Below are 23,190 nucleotides of genomic sequence, written 5' to 3' on the forward strand. Positions count from 1 at the left end.
ACTATTGGAACAGTTTCTATCCCTACGTTTGTGACCTTTCGAAGCGAGATTACCAATTAGTATTTAACCAAAAGCAGCTCAGGTTGTGGATTCATGCCCACTGAGAACCAGGTTGCGATTTTACATAATCATTTCACATTGAACCATTGTAGCAGAGTTTCATCCTATTAGTTCGATTGCTGAACTCCCAGAGATACAAGACAATTATTCTGACTCACTGGACTGTCTTGTTCCATAGGAATACTGTAACTAATTTAAACAATTCTGTGGCTACTGTAGATAAACTTCCAACACATACAAAATAGCCCAGACATATCCAAATATATATTTTTAAATGCCTTATTTCGATTACAATTACCTTTAGTGCAGTACAAGACACTAGTATTCAGTCTACTAAAGTAAAAGTACATGAAAAAGCTTATGACAAATTTATAAAGAGAATGTTTTTCTGACCTGCATTTTAGATGCCTTTGTACTTTAGAATCGGTCAAAGCTACTGTATTTACAATTTAGTTTAAATATAATCCATGTATTACCCATAATGAACAATTTTAATATTTCATAATCAGGTTGACACAATAAAAGGCTATTAATAGAATACCATTAAGTTATGTTAAATTCTTTAATTTCCGAGACTGTTATATCCATACATCTAATATCTTAAACATTTTTCAACAAAATATGCTTTTAATGGAAACAATGGTTGTTTAAGAGTTGTGGTGATACCCGCTGCTTTAAAATGTGGATTTGTACAAACATGAATGTCAAAAAATTCCTGGACACACCAAATAGTTATACATGTAGCTTGCATCCACATTACAGCAAACTAAGGTTAGTGGTCCAAAATACATCAGCCGTGTTCAGCATTTACTAGAGACAGCACAAAGGAAAAGTTGGCTCTGAAAGCAAGATAAATCCCATTGGCAGATGGAGACCAGAAAACAATACTGCACTGATCGTTCCAACCTTTGTGTTTGGACTCTAATAAATAGCCCTGAGCTTTAATACTATTGCGAAGGGACAATAATTTAAAGGCCAAACCTGCAGCAAGTGTCTGTGTGATGTGCATATTCACAGCTTTAGCTAAATGTGCCACACTGGTCTCAACAGTACTAATTTCAATAGATAATTCCTGACAACAAAGATTCTACTGTGTAGACAGTGGTTACGCGCAAGATTATTCGTGTTATCATACAACTTTTGTCCAACAAAAACAATTAGTATTGGCTTACATTTACAGTTTTAAGATTAATTGCTTTTTAATGGGAATTATTCTTTTTCCAGTACTTTGAGATCTACAAGATGCGCCTAGAAAAAAATTACTACAGTGGAGAATGAAGTAAGCTTGAATTGAGGGAGGTACAATTCCAGATTAATTGCTGTAATTTTGTCCTTCTGGAGGCTGAGCGAGTTTCCCGTTTTCTTTACACATCATTTGACGCCGCAGCTCCGTCAGAACAGCTTTGATACTATATGAATTCTGCCATTTAGATAGAACTGATGTGCTTTTTGGATCCACCTGGAGAAGGTGCAAATACAAATATCAAATATTTTTGTTGACTTGATTGTGGGTTGGCGGAAAGGAACCAAAGACATCGTAAATTTTATACATTTGATTTAAATACAAATAAAGTCAAAGAGGTGAACCAGGTTACTAGTTTGCTATATTAAAACAATAGTACTAGGTTTCCATGTATTTATTTTAAAATTCTATCTACACTATAAATCATACACTTGATCCTCCTACATATTATGACCAAGGATCAAAGAACCAATATTTGCCACTGGTTTTCAAAGTATGTGACGGAATATTTTATTTTAAAAAAGTACTACATGAAAATGCATATTAACTTGAAAAATGCACTCCATACACTTAGGTACAAGTGATAAATAATACAACGCTAATGGTGGAAGTTACATATAAAATTACCCCTTAAACAAAAAAGACAACATCTAAGTAAAGTGCTTTGAACACAATGATAAATTTAAACATTCCATATGCAAGCCAGCACAAGGCAAGTTTGCAACCTTGTAGGGTAGGGCCTCATCCTCCTCCAAGTTAGTGTTCCACTATTAAGAATTGCTCCATCTTGTGATATAGCCTAAAATTGACCCAATTCAAGTTAGTTAAGTTAGGTTCGTTGAATTTCAGGAATGGTCAGCTTTAGAACTGAAATCTTCACCCATCCCACTGGTGAGGTCCAAGGAATTAACATGACTGCCTATCTTATTACCCACTCAACTGAAAATAGTTTATAGTGCAACAGCCCCAAATTGGGAATAAGTAAAAGAAGGACCATTACTAAAATGTAAATCAAGATAAACATAGCTTGCACTGACAACTTGTTTAAAACTAAATACACCTGGCTTTTACTTTTTAAAGTAATGTTTCTCACCACTTTTCAAAGCACTTTTTGGGGAACAGTTGCACTGGCACCAGACTATCTTCAGCCATTATTCAGGTGTGTGTCTTGATAGCTCTAATTTTATGATTGTGCCCCCTTGTTCTAAGCCATTCAAGAGTGAAATAAGAAACTCTTTTCCACAAAGGATAGCGGAAATCTGAAATTCTCTCCTCCAAAAGGCTGTGGATGTGGGATTAATTGAAATTTAAGAGTGAAATTGATAGATTTTTGTTTGGTAAGAATATCAAGGGATCCAGATCAAAGGTGAGTAAAGAGAGTTGAGATACAGATTAGCCATAATCTAATTGAATAGCAGAACAGGCTCAAGGGGCTGAATGGTCTACTCCTATTCCCATGTGTGGATCAGCAGGCTGTTTGACATGAAACATAGCCAAGCCTCACCTCCTCTCTCTCTCTCTCTCTCTCTCACACACTTCCAACAGGGGTTGCTGGATAGCAATCAGAAACATGGGTTAATTTTTCCTCTTCTGAACCCATACTGCTGATCTCAGCTATACCAACTTACTATGCTGGCTTCAGTTGAGAAAAGCCAATTCAGAGTAAAACATGCAAGCTTCATAGTTCTCCAAATGACTGAGCCAGAAGGTGAGCATAATAACTTTTATGATGGATCCCAATCAAAATTAAGCCATATGACAGGTGACGAGTCAAATCCTCTAATTACCCCAAAGTCTACCAGAGGGCATTCATTCATTCCACTGCTGTGGTACTGTAACAGTGAGACCTTAAATACATTAGTCAAATTAATGTGGTTATTGAAAAACAAGCACAGCTATCTATGATGGCAAATAAACTTACCGTTCCATTGGAACTATTTACTCCATTCATATTTATTTTTGTTACAAATCGAACATGTGGAGCTGCCTCTGGATATCGAGGGCCACAGTCTATTTTAAGACTGTATATTCGGTTTTCATAAATTGTCTGTAAAAAGAAAATTTATATGGTTTAGTATTACTGTTTAATAAACCAAATGCATTCAAATATTTGTTTCACCAGCATTTCATGTCTAGATTTCCAGTTAAAATGATTGCAATTTAGGCATGGAAAGATTCAGACCACATCTCATTGGGGAACTTCATTATGACCAATGAGAAGGTTGTAATAGCTGAAAACAAAAACTTCAAAATTTAATTTTCACCATAAATTTAAAAAACAGGAATTTATTAATGCCCAGTATGCGGCCAGCTTTGGCAGTGCATGCTCTGCTGGTAAATCATATTGTTAAGCAGCTGCAGCATCTGATGTTGTACACAGCCTTGGTCGGGAGCACTGCATTCAGTTTTGGGCGCTGAACCTCAGGAAATATATATTGGCCTTGGAAGGGGTGCAGTGCAGATTCACCAGAATGATGTCAGGGTTTATGCATCAAATTATGAAGACATAAACTTTGCTTGTATTCCCGAGTTTAGAAGGTTGAGGGGTGATCTAAATTGAGGTATTTAAAATGATTAAGAGAAATGACAGTTTCAATATATCTAGCCTATTTAATGGGGGCAAAATCTTAAGATTAGAGCCTGAAGTGAAATCAGAAAGCACTTTTCCACAAACTGGAACTTGCTCCCCAAAAGGTTGTGGATGCTGGATCAATTGAAATGGAGAAGTCTGAGATGAAGATATTTGTGTTAGGTAAGGGCATCAAGGGATATGGAACAAAGGCAAGTAATGGAGTTGAAGGAAGGATCAGCCATGATTTAATTGAATGGTAGTAAAGGCTTGAGGGACTGAATAGCCTACTCCTGTTCCATTGTGCCTACAGGATCTGGCCTGTAATCAAAATTGTATGTTGTTTCAGTACTCTCACAAATTCCACATTTCCACAACACTCATCTAAAACTGTGAAAATATCACATTAATCCAACAGCACGTGAATCTGGGTAACCAAACACTGCCACCAGATTGGTATCACTACAACTGTGTTTTGATTTGTTTTTAAACTACACTTACTCTTGCAGGTCCAATAATCATCCCTGTCCACCTTGTAAGTGTCATATCTTCATCATCTTCAAGTCCCCAACTTACTGTCCCATCACTTGCCCCCTTCTGGCCATCTTCTAGCTCTTCCAAAAGACGGAAATTACGTGGAACTGTTATAGCTGCAACAAACAAGATAAATATAAAACTACAACAGTTTAACATTTAGTGGGTTAAAGTAGTTGCACTTAAGCCACTTCAACTGCAGGTACATCAAATTAATCTCCATAGGATTGAATTATAATACATTTAAAAGTGAATTAGTTGGATCTCCATACAACACAAGTTTATAACATGGTGTTGCCAGCCATGTGTTAGCATGTTAGCTTACTTGCAGGGGTTGCTATATACTGTACAATTTGAGGGAGCTCTGGTTTTGCAAGGAGGGATTTAAGGCCAACAAGACAAACTCAGGGCTTAGATAACATTTATAAAAATCGCTCAGGCTTTGCCTGTAGTTTAGAAGGATGTTGCCATAGAATGACTTGTAAATGCTTCCTATTTATATAATGTGACCAAAGTATTAGTGGATTATAATGACTGATAACTTCAATTAATATGTATTGTCTTGATAAGTCAGTGGGACTAGAGTAAAGTTTTGATATTTCGATGTCTGGCTTTATCAGTCACACTTTGTTACCTTCATCCTGTCTAGATCTCAATTACTGGCTCAGAATTCGTATGTAACCAAATGTTAAAAGGTCGAAAGAAAGCAGACACGATCTTAATGGATGGAGCACGCTTAGTTTTTTTATTTAAATGCACTGCTTGTATTGGACTGTTCAGCCATCTAAGAACTCAGTTTAAGAGTGGAAGCAAGTCTTCCTCGATTCCGAGGGACTGCATATGAGGATGATGATTTACACCAAAAAAGGTTATTTTTGTTGAATTCACTGTCACTGAGGGATAAAAAGTGTTAATAGTCTGATCTATACAAGTCTGCCTTTAAATCTCACTTGAGTTATGGCAAGAGATTCTTTTCCCCAATATAATAACAAGAGTGCCGCTTTTGTTTTGAATGCTAAACAATGCCATATTCTCTAAATTGCCTTTAATGGAGCTGTAATCAGAGAGACCCTGGGGGACTTACTTGTGTTGTGAAATGAGAGGACTAATTAGCAATCTTGTTGTGCGAGGCCCCTTGGGGAAGAGTGACCATAATATGGTAGAATTCTTTATTAAGCTGGAGAGTGACACAGTTAATTCAGAGACTAGGGTCCTGAACTTAAGGAAAGGTAACTTTGACGGTATGAGACGTGAATTGGCTAGGATAGACTGGCAAATGATACTTAAAGGGTTGGTGGTGGATAGGCATGGCAGACATTTATAGATCACATGAATGAACTTCAACAATTGTACATCCCTGTCTGGAGTAAAAACAAAACGGGGAAGGTGGCTCAACCGTGGCTAACAAAGGAAATTAGGGATAGTGTTAAATCCAAGGAAGAGGCATATAAATTGGCCAGAAAAAGCAGCAAATCTGAGGACTGGGAGAAATTTAGAATTCAGCAGAGAACAAAGGGTTTAATTAGGAGGGGGAAAGTAGAGTATGAGGGGAAGCTTGCAGTGAACATAAAAACTGACTGCAAAAGCTTCTATTAGATTAGTGAAGACAAACATAGGTCCCTTGCAGTCAGAACCAGATGAATTTATAATGGGGAACAAATACTTTGGTTCTGTCTTCACTAAGGAAGACACAAATAACCTTCTGGAAATACTAGGGGTCCGAGGGTCTAGCGAGAAGGAGGAACTGAAGGGAATCCTCATTAGTCAGGAAATTGTGTTAAGGCAATTGATGGGATTGAAGGCAGATAAATCCCCAGAGCCTGATAAGTACTCTGGAATGCAGCCTAAGTGGCCCTAGAAATAGTGAATGCATTGGTGATCATTTTCCAACATTCTATTGACTCTGGATCAGTTCCTATGGACTGAGCTAATGTAACACCACTTTTTTTTTTTTAAATGAGGGAAAGAGAAAACAGGGAATAATAGAACGGTTAGCCTGACCTCGGTGGTGGGGAAAGTGTTGGAATCAATTATTAAAGATGAAATAGTAGATCATTTGGAAAGCAGCGACAGGATTGGTCCACGTCAGCATAGATTTATGAAAGGGGAATCATGCTCGACAAATCTTCTGGAATTTTGAGGATGTAACTAGTAGAGTGGACAAGGGAGAACCAATGGATGTGATGTATTTACTTTCAAAGGCTTTTGACAAGGTCCCACACAAGAGATTAGTGTGCAAAATTAAAGCACATGGTATTGGTGGTAATGTATTGACGTGGATAGAGAATTGGTTGGCAGACAGGAAGCAGAGAGTTGGAATAAATGGGTCCTTTTCAGAATGGCAGGCAGTGACTAGTGGGGTGCCGCAGGGTTCAGTGTTGGGACCCCAGCTATTTACAATATACATTAAAGATTTAGATGAAGGAATTGAATGTAATATCCCCAAGTTTGCAGATGACATTAAGCTGGGTGGCGGTGTGAGCTGTGAGGAGGATGCTAAGAGGCTGCAGGGTGACTTCGACAGGTTAGGTGAGTGGGCAAATGCATAGCAGATGAAGTATAATGTGGATAAATGTGAGGTTATCCACTTGTGGCAAAAACAGGAAGGCAGATTATTATCTGAATGGTGACAGATTAGGAAAAGGGGAGTGCAACAAGACCCGGGTGTCATGGTACATCAGTCATTGAAAGTTGGCAAGCAGTTACAGTAGGCGCCAAATGACATGTTGGCCTTCATAGCTAGAGGATTTGAGTATAAGAGCAGGGAGGTCTTACTGCAGTTGTACAGGGCCTTGGTGAGGCCACACCTGGAATAGTGTGTTCAGTTTTGGTCTCCTAATCTGAGGAAGGACATTCTTGCTATGGAGGGAGTGCAGCGAAGGTTCACCAGACTGATTCCCGGGATGGCAGGACTGACATATGAGGAGACTGGATCGACTGGGCTTGTATTCACTGGAGTTTAGAAGAATGAGAGGGGATCTCATAGAAACATATAAAATTCTGACGGGATTAGAAACATAGAAAATAGGTGCAGGAGTAGGCCATTCGGCCCTTCTAGCCTGCACCGCCATTCAATGAGTTCATGGCTGAACATTCAACTTCAGTACCCCATTCCTGCTTTCTCACCATACCCCTTGATCCCCCTAGTAGTAAGGACCTCATCTAACTCCTTTTTGAATATATTTAGTGAATTGGCCTCAACAACTTTCTGTGGTAGAGAATTCCACAGGTTCACCACTCTCTGGGTGAAGAAGTTCCTCCGCATCTCGGTCCTAAATGGCTTACCCCTTATCCTTAGATTGTGACCTCTGGTTCTGGACTTCCCCAACATTGGGAACATTCTTCCTGCATCTAACCTGTCTAACCCCGTCAGAATTTTAAATGTTTCTATGAGGTCCCCTCTCATTCTTCTGAACTCCAGTGAATACAAGCCCAGTTGATCCAGTCTTTCTTGATAGGTCAGTCCCGCCATCCCGGGAATCAGTCTGGTGAACCTTCGCTGCACTCCCTCAATAGCAAGAATGTCCTTCCTCAGGTTAGGAGACCAAAACTGTACACAATACTCCAGGTGTGGCCTCACCAATGCCCTGTACAACTGTAGCAGCACCTCCCTGCCCCTGTACTCAAATCCCCTTGCTATGAAGGCCAACATGCCATTTGCTTTCTTAACCGCCTGCTGCACCTGCATGCCAACCTTCAATGACTGATGTACCATGACACCCAGGTTTCTTTGCACCTTCCCTTTTCCTAATCTGTCACCATTCAGATAATAGTCTCTGTCTCTCTGTTTTTACCACCAAAGTGGATAACCTCACATTTATCCACATTATACTTCATCTGCCATGCATTTGCCCACTCACCTAACCTATCCAAGTCGCTCTGCAGCCTCACAGCATCCTCCTCGCAGCTCACACTGCCACCCAACTTAGTGTCATCCGCAAATTTGGAGATACTACATTTAATCCCCTCATCTAAATCATTAATGTACAGTGTAAACAGCTGGGGCCCCAGCACAGAACCTTGCGGTACCCCACTAGTCACTGCCTGCCATTCTGAAAAGTACCCATTTACTCCTACTCTTTGCTTCCTGTCTGACAACCAGTTCTCAATCCACGTCAGCACACTACCCCCAATCCCATGTGCTTTAACTTTGCACATCAATCTCTTGTGTGGGACCTTGTCGAACGCATTCTGAAAGTCCAAATATACCACATCAACTGGTTCTCCCTTGTCCACTCTACTGGAAACATCCTCAAAAAATTCCAGAAGATTTGTCAAGCATGATTTCCCTTTCACAAATCCATGCTGACTTAGACCTATCATGTCACCTCTTTCCAAATGCACTGCTATGACATCCTTAATAATCGATTCCATCATTTTACCCACTACCGATGTCAGGCTGACCGGTCTATAATTCCCTGTTTTCTCTCTCCCTCCTTTTTTAAAAAGTGGGGTTACATTGGCTACCCTCCACTCTATAGGAACTGATCCAGAGTCAATGGAATGTTGGAAAATGACTGTCAATGCATCCACTATTTCCAAGGCCACCTCCTTAAGTACTCTGGCATGCAGTCCATCAGGCCCTGGGGATTTATCGGCCTTCAATCCCATCAATTTCCCCAACACAATTTCCCGGCTAATAAGGATTTCCCTCAGTTCCTCCTCCTTACTAGACCCCCCGACCCCTTTTATAACCGGAAGGTTGTTTGTGTCCTCCTTCGTGAATACCGAACCAAAGTACTTGTTCAATTGGTCCGCCATTTCTTTGTTCCCCGTTATGACTTCCCCTGATTCTGACTGCAGGGGACCTACGTTTGTCTTTACTAACCTTTTTCTCTTCACATATCTATAGAAACTTTTGCAATCCGTCTTAATGTTCCCTGCAAGCTTCTTCTCATACTCCATTTTCCCTGCCCTAATCAAACCCTTTGTCCTCCTCTGCTGAGTTCTAAATTTCTCCCAGTCCCCAGGTTCGCTGCTATTTCTGGCCAATTTGTATGTCACTTCCTTGGCTTTAATACTATCCCTGATTTCCCTTGATAGCCACAGTTGAGCCACCTTCCCTTTTTTATTTTTATGCCAGACAGGAATGTACAATTGTTGTAGTTCATCCATGCGGTCTCTAAATGTCTGCCATTGCCCATCCACAGTCAACCCCTTAAGTATCATTCGCCAATCCATCCCAGCCAATTCACGCCTCATACCTTCAAAGTTAGCCTTCTTGGACAGGTTAGAGGCAGGAAAAATGTTCCCGATGTTGGGGAAGTCCAGAACCAGGGGTCACAGTCTAACGATACGGGGTAATCCATTTAAGACAAGAGATGAGGAGGAACTTCTTCACTCAGAGTTGTTAACCTGTGGAATTCTCTACCGCAGAAAATTGTTGAGGCCAGTTTGTTAGATATATGCAAAAGAGAGTTAGATATGGCCCTTACGGCTAAAGGGATCAAGTGGTATGGAGAGAAAACAGGAAAGGGGTACTGAGGTTGAATGATCAGCCATGATCTTATTGAATGGTGGTGAAGGCTCGAAGGGCCGAATGGCCTACACCTGCACCTAATTTCTATGTTTATATGTTTCAGCCTCTTTAATTTTTCATATGTCAGGTAGGCCAGAAACTGGACAGACAAGACAGTTTTAGTGCCAGAGTGTCTGAGTCTAGTGCTTAAATCATTCTAAAACAAATGCAGCAAGAATCTGATGGTGCAGAACTTTATTACTGGGAGATTTCTATGCTGCAGCGTTATGCAACTCATTAATGGAAAAACAGGACAGCGCAAAACCATTACAAAATTCTAAACATGTACTGTAGTTTACTTCCTGTATGGGAACCTACAGGAAGTAACATACTTTTTACAAAGTGCAATGTTTTCAAAGTAATGAATGCAAAGGTAGAAATAGTTAACACTTATATTATCACTTCCTTCCTATTTAAAAGTATAAAACAGAAGTGCAAACTATTTTTAATCCTGTCTTCCAACCAGTATGCATGTATTCTATTCGTACTAAATCAATGATACAACTTGTTTAATCCACCTCGCTTGTTTAGATTTAAAAAGCGGCGATTAGTTCCATTTTAAAAGTAGAACACAAAGTCCTAACAAATGCTAAAGCATCTGTCCTTAGAATATAATCGCTTAGGATTTAGAAATATTGGCCTGGAATTTGCAGTCAACGACGAAACAAAAGGTGCTTTCCGCAGGACTAAAAGTAAGCTTCCCACAAGATCTTGTGATCAGAGTTGAGAAGTTCGAATTTTCCGACGCATTTAGTGGGGATCCCCTAGTGTGAGCTGCCGTGGCGTCAACAGAGTAAGTAGCCAAACAAAACACAGAATTCTCAGACAGCGAACAAGGAAATAGGTAAGCTCTTAAAAAAATTCTAACTTTTTAAAAATGAGAAAAAAAAAAGATTGGGGCTCTCACATGGGGAAAGGGAAAACCTGAAATAATGAACAAACTTTACATTTTTTTTTATAAAGTATATTAATTTTTATAATTAAAACAGATAAATTTGACACCATAAAATTAAAATTAGATTTGCAGGGTCATAACCTTTGTTTAGCAGTCAATATACTATTAAAAGCCCAGTTATACTTAATCCCTTTAGGTCTAACTGGGGAATTGAACAGTGGAAGAGCTGACGTTTCAGTTTCCATGATTTGAGAATTCACCGATTGCCAGCTCTGTGGGGGGTGGTGGGGGGCACAGGCAGCCTGTGGAGGAGCAATGAACGACAGACCGTAACTTCAGAATTTTCACATTAGGTTACGCGTACACTAGATCCTGAAGTTAGTCAGTTTCAAAGGTGAAATGATGGCAAACGCTGCCATAAAAATGTATACAAAAATGGGATAAGCACAACTATAGTGTGATATCAGAGTGATAGTTGTGTCGAGGTCACAATTAGTTGTTTCCATTTTCTTGGACCAATCGACCAATCTTTTAGTCACCCCAATAGGTCCTTTGATTTGGCATCTATTTTGCCCCATAAGTACCTTCATCATCATAGGCAGTCACTCGAAATCGAGGAAGACTTGCTTCCACTCTGAAAGAGTTCTCAGGTGACTGTACAGTCCAATACGGGAATTACAGTCTCTGTCACAGATGGGGCAGACAGTGGTTGAAGGAAAGGGTGGGTGAAGAGTCTGGTTTGCCGCACGCTCCTTCCGCTGCCTGCGCTTGTTTTCTGCATGCTCTCGGCGACGAGACTCGAGGTGCTCAGCGCCCTCCCGGATGCTCTTCCTTCACTTAGGGTGGTCTTTGGCCAGGGATTCCCAGGTGTCGGTGGGGATGTTGCACTTTATCAAGGAGGCTTTGAGGGTGTACTTGAAACGTTTCCTCTGCCCACCAGGGGCTCGCTTGCCATGTACGAGTTCTGAGTAGAGAGCTTGCTTTGGGAGTCTTGTGTCGGGCATGCGGACAATGTGCCCCGCCCAACGGAGCTGGTCGACTGTGGTCAGTGCTTCGATGCTGGGGATGTTGGCCTGGTTGAGAACACGGATGTTGGTGCATCTGTCCTCCCAGGGGATTTGCACCGTAAAAAGGTGCTATATGACACACGCTGTTGCATGGAAGATAGGGTCAGCTTCTACATGCACACCAACACCATCCTATTCTGCCTCTCACCATCGCTTTCATCCCCTCCAATCTCTCTGGTGCCAGACTGCTGGTTCAACATTCCGGCGAGAATTTTACAAAGGAGGTGCTGGGGGACTGGGAGCCAATATAGGCCAGCAAAGAAAGATGTGATGGATGAGTGGGACAAATTACAGACATCAGAATTTTGAAAGGACAGAAGTTTACAGTATTGGAAGGCCGACCCAAGAGAGCATTGCAACGGTCAAGTCTGGAGGTGAAAAAGGCATGGATGAGGACTTCAGCAGATGATGTTATGGAGGGAGAAGTAGGTGGTCTTTGTGAAGATATGGGAAGCAAGCTCAGTTTGGGATTGAATAGGACGCCGAGGCTGTGAACAGTCTGGTACAATCAGAGACAGTGCCCGAGGAGGACGGAATCAGGAGTTTGTAGCGGGGCTTGAGACAATGGCTTCAGTATTCCCAATGTTTAAATGAAGGAAATTGAGGCTCATTTAAGACTAAATGTCAGACATGCAAGTTTGACAACACAGAAGCAATAGAGATGTGGGAGAAGGAGAGAAATTGAGAGGTGGAGGACGGGTAGCATGCTTGTGGAAACTGACCATGTTTCAGACAATGTCGGCATATAACTGAGGAAGAGGAGCGAGCCAAGGATAACTGTGCGGGGGCAGGAAGAGAAGCCATTGCTGGATATTCTCTTCCTATGATGGGATAGGGAAAAGTAGAGCCAAACGAGGGCAGTCCCACTGAGCTGGTAGAGAGGCATTTAAGGGGGATGCTGAGGTTGATTATGTGCAAAGCTGCAGAGGAGGAAAAATGCACCATCGTCAGTGACTGAGAATGTAATTTGTGATTCTGATCAGGGCCATTTCATTGCTGTTGCAGGAGCGGAAACCTCATTGGATGGATTCAAAGAGGGAGTTGCAGGAAAGATGGGCACTGAATTGAGACATGATAACATATTCAAAGACTTTGGAAGGGAAAGGGAGGTTGGAACTGGAGTGGCAGTTTGCATGGACATGGTCGAGGATGGGTGTTTTGAGGGGGAGATAACATCAGTTTTGAATGATAAGGGGCAGTACCCGAGGAGAGGAATCCACTTGTAATCTCAGCTAGCATGGGGCCAAGAACGGAATTTTGGTGGTCAGCAGTTTAGTGGGAATGAGGCCAATGAGAAGGAGGTGGACATGATCACACATCCATGTCTTTTGTTGAGCTCTTTCAACATTTAATATTTAGAAAGTATTTAAGATCAAGTCTGGTATAAAATCAAGTATTTGCCATTCATTATATTTTTTTTATGTTGTTACATTGAAAGCAGTTAAGTTTAAAACTTAGTTAAAACCAAATTTTATACTCAACTTTTATTCGATAGAAAATATCTAGTTTCAAGCACTTCCCCCCTACTTCATCTATCAGCAGAACAGCTTTCAAAATAATGTTCTCAACTTGTTTTCCAGCAGCAATGAATAGTTTGGAAAGTCCTCGCTAGGTGAACCTGCACTACCTGCTGCAGCTAAAATAAATGAGATTCTTGGCATCTTTTAAACTTGAGTTTGTGTGTGTTCCATTTTTTATCCTTCAAAGTTTAGATCCTACGAAAAATTAGTCTATTGATCACTTGTTTAAAAAAACTACATGAACTTAAAATGTATCGTTCTCCGCCATGAGATAGCATTACAACACCCTTCAGGAACATGGTGTACAACGCGGCCAAGCCAGTTAATAGCCGCTCCAGATGGGTCGAAAGATGCATCTTAAAATGGTCTGATAAGTCTGCACAGTGCAAGCCAAAAGAATGGAGAAATGCATTATTCAATTAAACATTGAATTGAAGCTGGCAATTTGAAGCTTTAATTTTACTTTAATGATTGCAGTGTAAAATTTGATTCAACCATAATTTAAGATCAAATTTAGCTGCCCTCCATTTCAGAATGGTTACCGCTCCCAAGATAGGAGCATGTGCGGAGAGGCAGAGGGAAGTTGAGGGGAGACGGGGATGGAGGGGAGAGTGGTGGAGATGGGGGGCAGAGAAACCCAGGGTGGGGGACAGGAGGGCCACATTGCAGCGACGATCTGGAGGGGCGGGCCTGGGGGCTCTGTGCCTCGGTACGGGGAGTATTCAGAGTGGGGTGGATGGGTTGACAGCGCAGATGGCGGTTGGTGGATGTGGTGCGGTTGGCTTCGCGGGGGCGTGGCTCCTGGCTCGACATCCGGGGGTGTTTGGCATTTAGGAAGGATTCTGACGGGGCGGGTTGGGTGTGGGGGGAGTGTTCCTGGTGTTGGGTGGGTCCGGAGCCGGGGGGTGGCACGCTCTTGGGATGGGGGGTGGGCTGTTTGGGGCTGGGGTTGGGGGGGGATTTCTTCACTCGGGGAGTTGTTGGCCTGTGGGGTTCCCTGCCGCAGAGAGTCGTTAATGCCAGTTCATTGGATGTGTTCGGGAGGGAGTTACATAGAAACATAGAAAATAGGTGCAGGAGTAGGCCATTCGGCCCTTCTAGCCTGCACCGCCATTCAATGAGTTCATGGCTGAACATGCAACTTCAGTACCCCATTCCTGCTTTCTCGCCATACCCCTTGATCCCCCTAGTAGTAAGGACATCATCTAACTCCTTTTTGAATATATTTAGTGAATTGGCCTCAACAACTTTCTGTGGTAGAGAATTCCACAGGTTCACCAGTCTCTGGGTGAAGAAGTTTCTCCTCGTCTCGGTCCTAAATGGCTTACCCCTTATCCTTAGACTGTGACCCCTGGTTCTGGACTTCCCCAACATTGGGAACATTCTTCCTGCATCTAACCTGTCTGAACCCATCAAAATTTTAAACGTTTCTATGAGGTCCCCTCTCATTCTTCTGAACTCCAGTGAATACAAGCCCAGTTGATCCAGTCTTTCTTGATAGGTCAGTCCCGCCATCCCGGGAATCAGTCTGGTGAACCTTCGCTGCACTCCCTCAATAGCAAGAATGTCCTTCCTCAGGTTAGACGACCAAAACTGTACACAATACTCCAGGTGTGGCCTCACCAAGGCCCTGTACAACTGTAGCAACACCTCCCTGCCCCTGTACTCAAATCCCATGTACTCAAGTTGGATGTGGTCCTTGCGGCTGGGGGGGTTGTGGGGGTGTGGAGGGGGCGCTGGGGGAGGTGCTGGGGTGGATGATCAGCCATGATCTTGTTGAATGGCGTTGCAGGCTCGAGGGGCCGAATGGCCTACTCCTGCACCTATTTTCTATGTTTCAGCCACAATCACCATTTAATTCTCTCAGAAACCGCAAGAATCTTTGAAGTTTGAGGGATCTATATGATTTTAGAAAATAACTAGTCAAATAGATCTTTATCTGAACTTAATTTCTGTAAAAAGAAACTGTAGGCCTGTACTGAATCTCATCTTTTGATACATGTTGTCAATGTTAGCTAAGGAAATGTCAGTCACTGCTTAACTAAGAGTGCGCTTGAGTGGTTTAAAGACAGGATTTCAAATCATCTTCTCTCCTGAAACCTTCGTGCTGGTACAATTTCCAGTGTCAGTTACCCTCCACTACCTCACCCTAAATGGCCATTATGCATTTGCCAATTGTCAGTGCTGTTGCCAAGCCGTTCAACTATGGGGCATCACAGAGTTCAATGCTGTCCTTACCATGCATATCCACCCACTCCCAATAGGAGTTGCAGGATAGTGATCAACGAGATCCAATTCTCTGCTCCCCAATTCAATGCTCAAACTTAACCCTATTGCTACGCTGGCTGAGATTAGCTCCTTAGCACAGAATGGTGATCAAACTTGGAACCTTCCTGGTCTATAACTCAGCTACTCACTGGATGAACTCGGGGCCCAGTTTCAAAGTGCTATTTGCTGGGATTGTAGCTCAGTGTGTGAAAGATGCCTCATTGGAAGAACAGTTGACATCTTTATCATAAACATACATCAATACACTGTAATGAAGAGTGAATGTTGGCAGGGTGAACATAAATGAAGCATTACTGCAGTATCAATCACATGATGAGATCAGAATATTAAATGGAAAGAAAAAAGGCATTAAAACTTTTAGGATACATTCACACCATCTTTAGTGTCAATTAGAAGTGGTTCTTGCTTTTCAGCAATGCTAAAGCTTGAATAAACGGGTGACAGCAGATCGAAATAACACCTAGACAACTGTCTAATCCCAGGACAAGCCGATTTCAGATCTGAACTAGAGATCCCATAGCGGTGTTTAAAATGTTATTTTCTTAAATCAAATTATTCTCCAATTTATTGCCTCTCCTGGGAATCAACATCAAAAGAATCGCCACCAGCTCAGATTGAGCTTGGAGTTAGCTGTGTGAATGAGCATGTGACTACAGACTCAAAACTCGAAGTAAACTCACCCAATTTACTCAGATTTATTTATGGGATATGAATACATTGGTCAACTAATGTTGACATCCTACAGCACAAATCTCCCTCCTCTAATCAAAAAATATTATATTTAGAATCATAGAAACTTACAGCACAGGAGGCACCATTCAGCCCATCATGCCTGTGCTGGCTCTGTGAAAGAGCAGTCATGCGTGGTCCCATATCCCAGCTTTTTGTCTGTAACCCTGTAAGTAACTTATCCTCAAGTACCCGTCCAACTCCCTTTTATTATTTGTGGAATCAGCTTCCACCACATTTTCAGGTAAAGCATCAATCCCAATGCATTTGTTTAGACCAATAATCAATCCTTAATATGTTTGTGCATAATGCCTGTGCCATTTATGATAGTGTCGCAGAAAGGAGACATTTATTCATTAACACGATAGGAACTACTGAAAACGGATAGTGATTTTAAAGCAAGGTAGACACCTTTCAAAAATCTGTTTGATCCACATAAAACAGCCACCGTGTGTTTACATGAGGTACGTGTTCTATACCGATTCTTTCAGCCGTTTTCATATCTGTTCAAGGGACCCAACCTACTCTTACCATAGTGCCCCAAAACTGCCGCATGAGAGAGAACCAGAATAAAAAAAACAATTAAGAAAAATTTGGAAATGTCAGGATCATGCAAGTAAAAACATGTAGAAACACATCACAGATTTTTCATAAACATGTTGCACCTGGACAATACCAGTAGTGTGTTACAATGCTACCTAAATGACAATGGCCTAGAATTGCAGTCAGCAGAGAACGAACAGCACTTACCATTCATTATGCTTACTGCTACCCACAGACTTTTAGTGCGCTTTTGCGCGGCAATTTACTGTAATTAGAAAGTCATTTCAGCGCGGCGCCATCTACAGGGGATCTGGGACCTGTGTGAACTTCAACCAGATTGAAGAATCCTTACTGAGACAGTCTAAAACAGGAAGTGCAAGTTAGAATATTTAATTTAAATGTCAAATCATGTACAGATCTGAAAATGAGAGAAATTAGTGTGAATAATAAAAAGGAAAACAGAGAGGGAAAGATGGGATTAAAAGGGAGAGACACAAAGAGACAAAAGTAAATATAATTTTTAAAAAATCTAACAATAATTAAAATCAGATTACACTCTTGTAAAGTAAACTCAGCGCCAGATACATTGTTTGGCAGTAATTAAAACTCATAATGCCATTAAAAATTCAGTTACACTGGAATGGACAATCCCTAACTTTTTCTGCTGTTTAGTGGGTATCTGATATACCCAACAACCCAGCAAGTTCACAACACCGCTGCATTTCCTGAAGTGCAAGGTTTCATTTATGACACTGCTGTGGCTGATCCCCCCGCCCCCCCCCCCCCCCCCCCGCACTCCCCTCCTCAGTTTAATGCAGTGGCCCACATGAATTGAATGGAGGTGAATTCAGCAGACAATAACATTGGCAGACTTCTTGGTGTTAAATTTCATCGTCATCTATGGGACGATATCTTGTCCATAGAAATGGCATTTACCTAGTCCACGACCTATTCCCATGCAATCTGGATAGTTCACCTCTTCAGAGGGAGCCCCTCCAATTTAAAGAGAGCAACCTTCCTTTGCTTCAACTCTGAACCACCACAGCTGAATCCTTGTAATCTGCTTTGACAGCTTCTAAATCCATTGAAATAGAAAATAGGTGCAGGAGCAGGCCATTCAGCCCTTCGAGCCTGCACCACCATTCAATATGATCATGCAACCTCAGTACCCCACCCCTGCCTTCTCTTCTGACAAATTGTGCATTTGAACAGCACAGAAAGCACAGATGTCCTTTTAAGATACAGCAGCTCTAGTTATTCTACCCCTGCTGGCCTTCTTCCTACCCCGCATTAGAAAGGACCTGACCCAAACCTCTCCCCATCGCTGCTGCTCCTGACCCCTTGATCACCCTCTCTCTCTCCCCCCCCCCAACTCAACCCTCGACCCGATTGCGGCCTCAACCTGACATCGGGACCCACTTACCCGAGGGCCAATGTGACACTAGCACCGTCCCGATTTTTCTTTGCACTTCCTCCAATCTTTGCCAGCTCTATGGCAATGAGTTCTGAGTGCCAATATCGCAGGGGCCTCTGACCTCACCATTCTGGTGCTGTATACTTACCCTTCATCCCTCAAGCACCAAAAATTTCTAGGCCCTTTTGTTTTACTGGTCCCTTGTAACAATGCGGCCTCAACTAGGACACCACTGATGTTCTGGGGGGGGGGGGGGGGGGGAGGGAAAGGAAGGTTCCCACCAGTAATCTCAAAATTATCCCATCTGGAAATGCTATATTAACAATGAGGGCAGCAACACTCTTTGCTACATTATAGTTATTACACAACATTGAGTTGTGTGGTCTCACCCTTTTAAATTACAGAACTGAAAGATGGAAGTGTACAGAGCTCGGAGATCACAGTGATGTACAGAGCCAGTAAAACTGTACAAGATACAAATATTTTTAAAAATCGGGAGTATTTTAAATATTACTGACAAATGAAGTACAATTTTTTTTCTTGGTCAGGCAGGTGTTCCATGGGCATAGGAACCTATGTTTAAGAATCTCCAAACCAAGCTACTAAGAAATCCACCCAAGTAAACGTTCTCTTTGCCCGATATGCAATGCATGCTCCCTACCAGCATCTCATATGCCAGGTACCCAGAGAGCTTAGGCAAGGTTGGCAACAGCCAATGCTTAAGTTTGCCCAAGTACGCCCAAAAATGCTGGTGTAGTTTAATCAGCTAAAATGGCACATAATATTAAAAGCAAGCACTGCTAAGTGAGATAATAGAAAAGAGAAATGGCATTGACATATTCTAGTGGTACAGAATTTCCATATCATGTTTTCCGAATCATGATCTCGTTATTTTAAGTATGTGTAAGATAGATAATAGTATAAAGATCTATGTGATATAACTTGAAACTAGATAGATCTTGTTCTAAGAATTTCTTTGTTATATATTTTATATGAATCTGTAGCTAGGTCTAAGTGCGGGAATATTTAAATCGAAGGCCAGCTTTTTGTCTTGATGTGAAGCCCTGAGTGTAAGATAAATCTGCCTTCCTCAAGTGGTAGACCTTGATATTCAACGAGGAAACGCTATCTTAACTCACGTCTCTCCTGGGCCCTGATCACTTCACTCCGCGATTCAAAGGAGCAGTGTGCAGCCAGACCCGGCATTCGGTACGGCCCAGAAGAGGCTAGGGCCCAGGGGCAGCACGGGCCAGCCAACACTGCGATGTGTGTGAGCACTAAGTCCATGCAGCAGAACTAGTCTCCAGTCATCTTGGTTAATCCTAGTCACTGGACCAAGACCTAGCTCTGTCAAGCCCATGTGGCAACTGATGTGCAACGGCCACCACACATTACAAAAATCCATGCACAGGCATCTTCCACCCTTCAACGTGTAGTTTGGGATCTGGAATATTAGTCCTTCATTTGAAACACCTGTGAACTCATCCCTTTTTGGCGTGGAAGCAAGTCATCCTCGATACGAGAGGTCGCCTACGATGATGATCTAGTGCGCAAGTACAGCAACTTCACGTTCATGTATTTTAATGCCGGCTCTCTTGGTGAGGTACCGGCGTAGCAAAGCTTATGGAGAAGTGGATCAAATCGGACAGCAACTTCACCATTTCCACATTTAAATGCGAATGTGCAGACACTGGAAATTACTGTCCGATTTACTCCATGATAACAGTGAGCACTGATAGTCGCACCATTATTCTTACTGCAAATCCCAGGCCATTATTACTAAACGCAAGATCACATTTGCAACCCGAGGAGCAATATAGTTTCTTATTGCCTGAAAACGAAAATGTGTTTTTCTTTCATATTGCACTAAACTTAAAATAATAAAACATTGCATCATGCATTGGTAGGCACCACTCAGTCTTTTAGTCTGCTAAAACATGTCAACATATATTTGTCTCAAAGAAAGCCAATTCAAATTCATCTTGGGAATATAGTGAGATGTTTCACATATTTCTGAGATTCTCAAATAATGTAACATAGGATCATAGAAATTTATAGCCCAGAAGGAGGCCATTTCGGCCCACTGTGTCCACGTAGCCAACAAAGAGCTATCCAGCCTAATCCCACTTTCCAATCTTAGTCAGTAGCCCTGTAGGTTATGGCACTTCGTGTGCACATCCAAGTACTTTTTAAATGTGGTGAGGGTCTTTGCCTCTACCACTTTCAGGCAGTGAGTTCCACCATCCTCAGGGTGAATAAATTTCCCCTCAGATTCCTTCTAAACCTGCCAATTACTGTAAAACTAAGCCCCCTGGTTGTTGACCCCTCTACTAAGGGAAATAGGTCCTTTCTATCCACTTTATCTAGGCTCCTCATAATTTTATACACCTCAATGAGGTCTCCCCTCTGCTTCCTCTTTTCCAAAGAAAACAAACCCAGCCTATCCAATCTTCACTGTACATTGTTTCCACATTATTTAAAAGCCCCTAATTAAGTTAGCTGACTTTGTAAAGCTAGATTGTCTGATTGAAATGGCAAACAGGAAATGTAGGAAAAGGAAGATTCTGAGTGTCATATCTTGAGATAGGTGGACAGATCAATGGCTTTTTGTGAAACTAAAGCAAAGACTTCTATCCTGTGTCAAACAGTTCATGGAGTTCAAATTACAAGAGGACAACAAGACCAAACCTGAAGCAAAACTTGGTAGATTTTTGCAGTGAGGTCAGTGATTTGAAAAATCAACTCGCATATTCCAGCATGCAGAGGGGGGTAAATAGGGCATACATCTAGCTAGTTTTGATCACAAAGCCCTTCTCAGATGGTGCTGTTGTGAAGCTTTGAGAATAAAGGTCATAGCATAAGTGATCTGTTCATGGTGTCTCTGTCAACACCAGCTTATCGTTCAACACAAGCACAGGGTCTGGAACAAACATCAGAAGACATTAGTGCAACTGGTTGATAAGACTCATCATTTCTTGTGGTACAAGCTCTCTGTGGACAGAAGCACAGAATGTGAATATTGTCCAGCTGCTCGTCTTGGAGAAAAGAGTCAATAACTCCTTCAATGCAATAGGTAAACAGATTTGAAGAACGAGAAAAACAAATAAGTAACAAGAAACCTAAATATTACCCGTTTATAATTTCCACGTTCAAAGATAATCCATTACATTTAAGAGAATCTGACACCTCGCATTTGAAAAAAGTCATATGCATGCATGAAGGTGTCATGGGCCGTGTCTGTTGGACTATCCACTGATGCTCCGCAACCATGCTTTGGCAGAAACCTAGTATGAATTTGGTATAACGTTCTTTGCATCAGCTTGACTTGGCCGCCACTCAATGCAAATTTCTCCAGGGTCAGATTAATTAGCATAATTGTCAGGCCCCTGGCACGATGCCCACTTTAGGGCAGAGGAAAGGCTGCAGCAGGGTTTTTTTTTTGGGGGGGGGGGGGTTGGTGCATCTGTATCAACAATGGGCAGGAGCAGAATAGTACCAGTTTCCAAACTTCAAAAAAATGACTTTGAAATATAGGTTTCCACAATACAGTTGCCCAATGATCAACTGCAATCATTTGCCGGACGTTTGATGTCATAGCAACACTGATTGTTAGGAACAGAATTGCATTCCTGGCGTCCAGCATTTCTATGGCGATATTGATAGAAAATGTAATGCATGACATCACTCCAGCATTATGACCCACTGAACACGCCCACCCGTATTTGGCAGATGCACTCAGTGGGTGTTGCTTACTTTGCAAATCCTGGAAATAATTGTTACTCACAATGAGCTGCAGATAAACAATCAAATTCTCAGCCAGCACTGCTTTTTACACCAAGAGGCTCTGGTGGGTCAACTTGCAGCCAATTGGTGTAATGTTCATTGCATCGGCTTGACCTGGCCGCCACTTCAATGCAAGTGGAATACATTACGGCAAGTACCCTCAATCAAGCAAGAAGCCTGAACCACCCTCAGATTGAACACATGCTGGAAGAATTAAATTGACAAAACTGTGCGTGATGTACACTGGCTTGATTATGATGTGGTACCTTTGAGTTGCATCATAAAATATACCTGCCAGAACTCCGTGATCAGGCAAGTCAGATGGACCTTGCATTTTGAATGGATTTCACAAAACACTTCAATATTCTCATCAAGAGGCTGATCAGGTGTTCAGCCATTTGCGCACTTTTGCAAATAAGCTCTAGAGTTTCAAAAGTCGCCTGCCTTGTGGCAAGTCATCATATTCCCCTCAAAGCTGCCACAGAAAAGGAGCTGGTAAGGACTCCTGACCATAGCTATCACACTTCCAGGATGAAGATTATGGCATGTGGGCTAGCTAGCTGTTTCCAAGACTTCTGTAAAACAGACTGCAGGAGCTGGAGGGGTTTGGAAACTCTTGTTGACAATCTGGAGTGTTTCAGTAATCTGACTGCAATGCTGAAGAGCAGGCTCGATATGGTCGTGTGAGCATTCAACAAGTTGCGTTATGCCCAGTGCCTGCTGCTATTATTTGGTTCTGCAAGAACTTTTCACAAATGAATCTACAGGTGTCCTGGTTTTGCTCAAGACTCATTGATCATACATCTGCATCACATCCTTCAGTCGTCTAGAACAAAGCTAGCACCAAGAATGTGTGTGAGAGAGAGAGAAAGAAAATAATGAGGAGCGAGTCCCATCTTGCTTTGAAAAAACAACTGTACAACTAAGTCTTGTAACAAACGGTTGGTTAATAAATGTAAATATATTCGGTTGTAAATATAATGCCCAGATCTTGCATGCAAATCAGATAGCGAAAAGTGCATGCAA

The 23,190-nt window shown here is 41.9% G+C and overlaps 1 protein-coding gene across 2 annotated transcripts in view; it reads right to left on the reverse strand.

Annotated features, from left to right (window-relative positions):
• Positions 1-603: 603 nt before the first annotated feature.
• The window catches only part of LOC139277494 (ubiquitin-conjugating enzyme E2 variant 1-like), a 79,762-nt gene continuing 57,175 nt past the window's right edge, over positions 604-23,190 (reverse strand). For both annotated transcript variants that reach the window (XM_070896010.1, XM_070896009.1), the window contains 3 exons: positions 4,374-4,522; positions 3,225-3,350; positions 604-1,519 (listed from right to left, as the gene is read on the reverse strand). In XM_070896010.1, the coding sequence (XP_070752111.1) occupies positions 1,373-1,519; positions 3,225-3,350; positions 4,374-4,522 (422 nt within the window). In that variant the 3' untranslated portion in view covers positions 604-1,372. The remainder of the gene's footprint in view (positions 1,520-3,224; positions 3,351-4,373; positions 4,523-23,190) is intronic.

This window comes from Pristiophorus japonicus, chromosome 12 (assembly GCF_044704955.1).
Source record: "Pristiophorus japonicus isolate sPriJap1 chromosome 12, sPriJap1.hap1, whole genome shotgun sequence".
Classification (NCBI taxonomy): Eukaryota; Metazoa; Chordata; class Chondrichthyes; family Pristiophoridae; genus Pristiophorus; species Pristiophorus japonicus.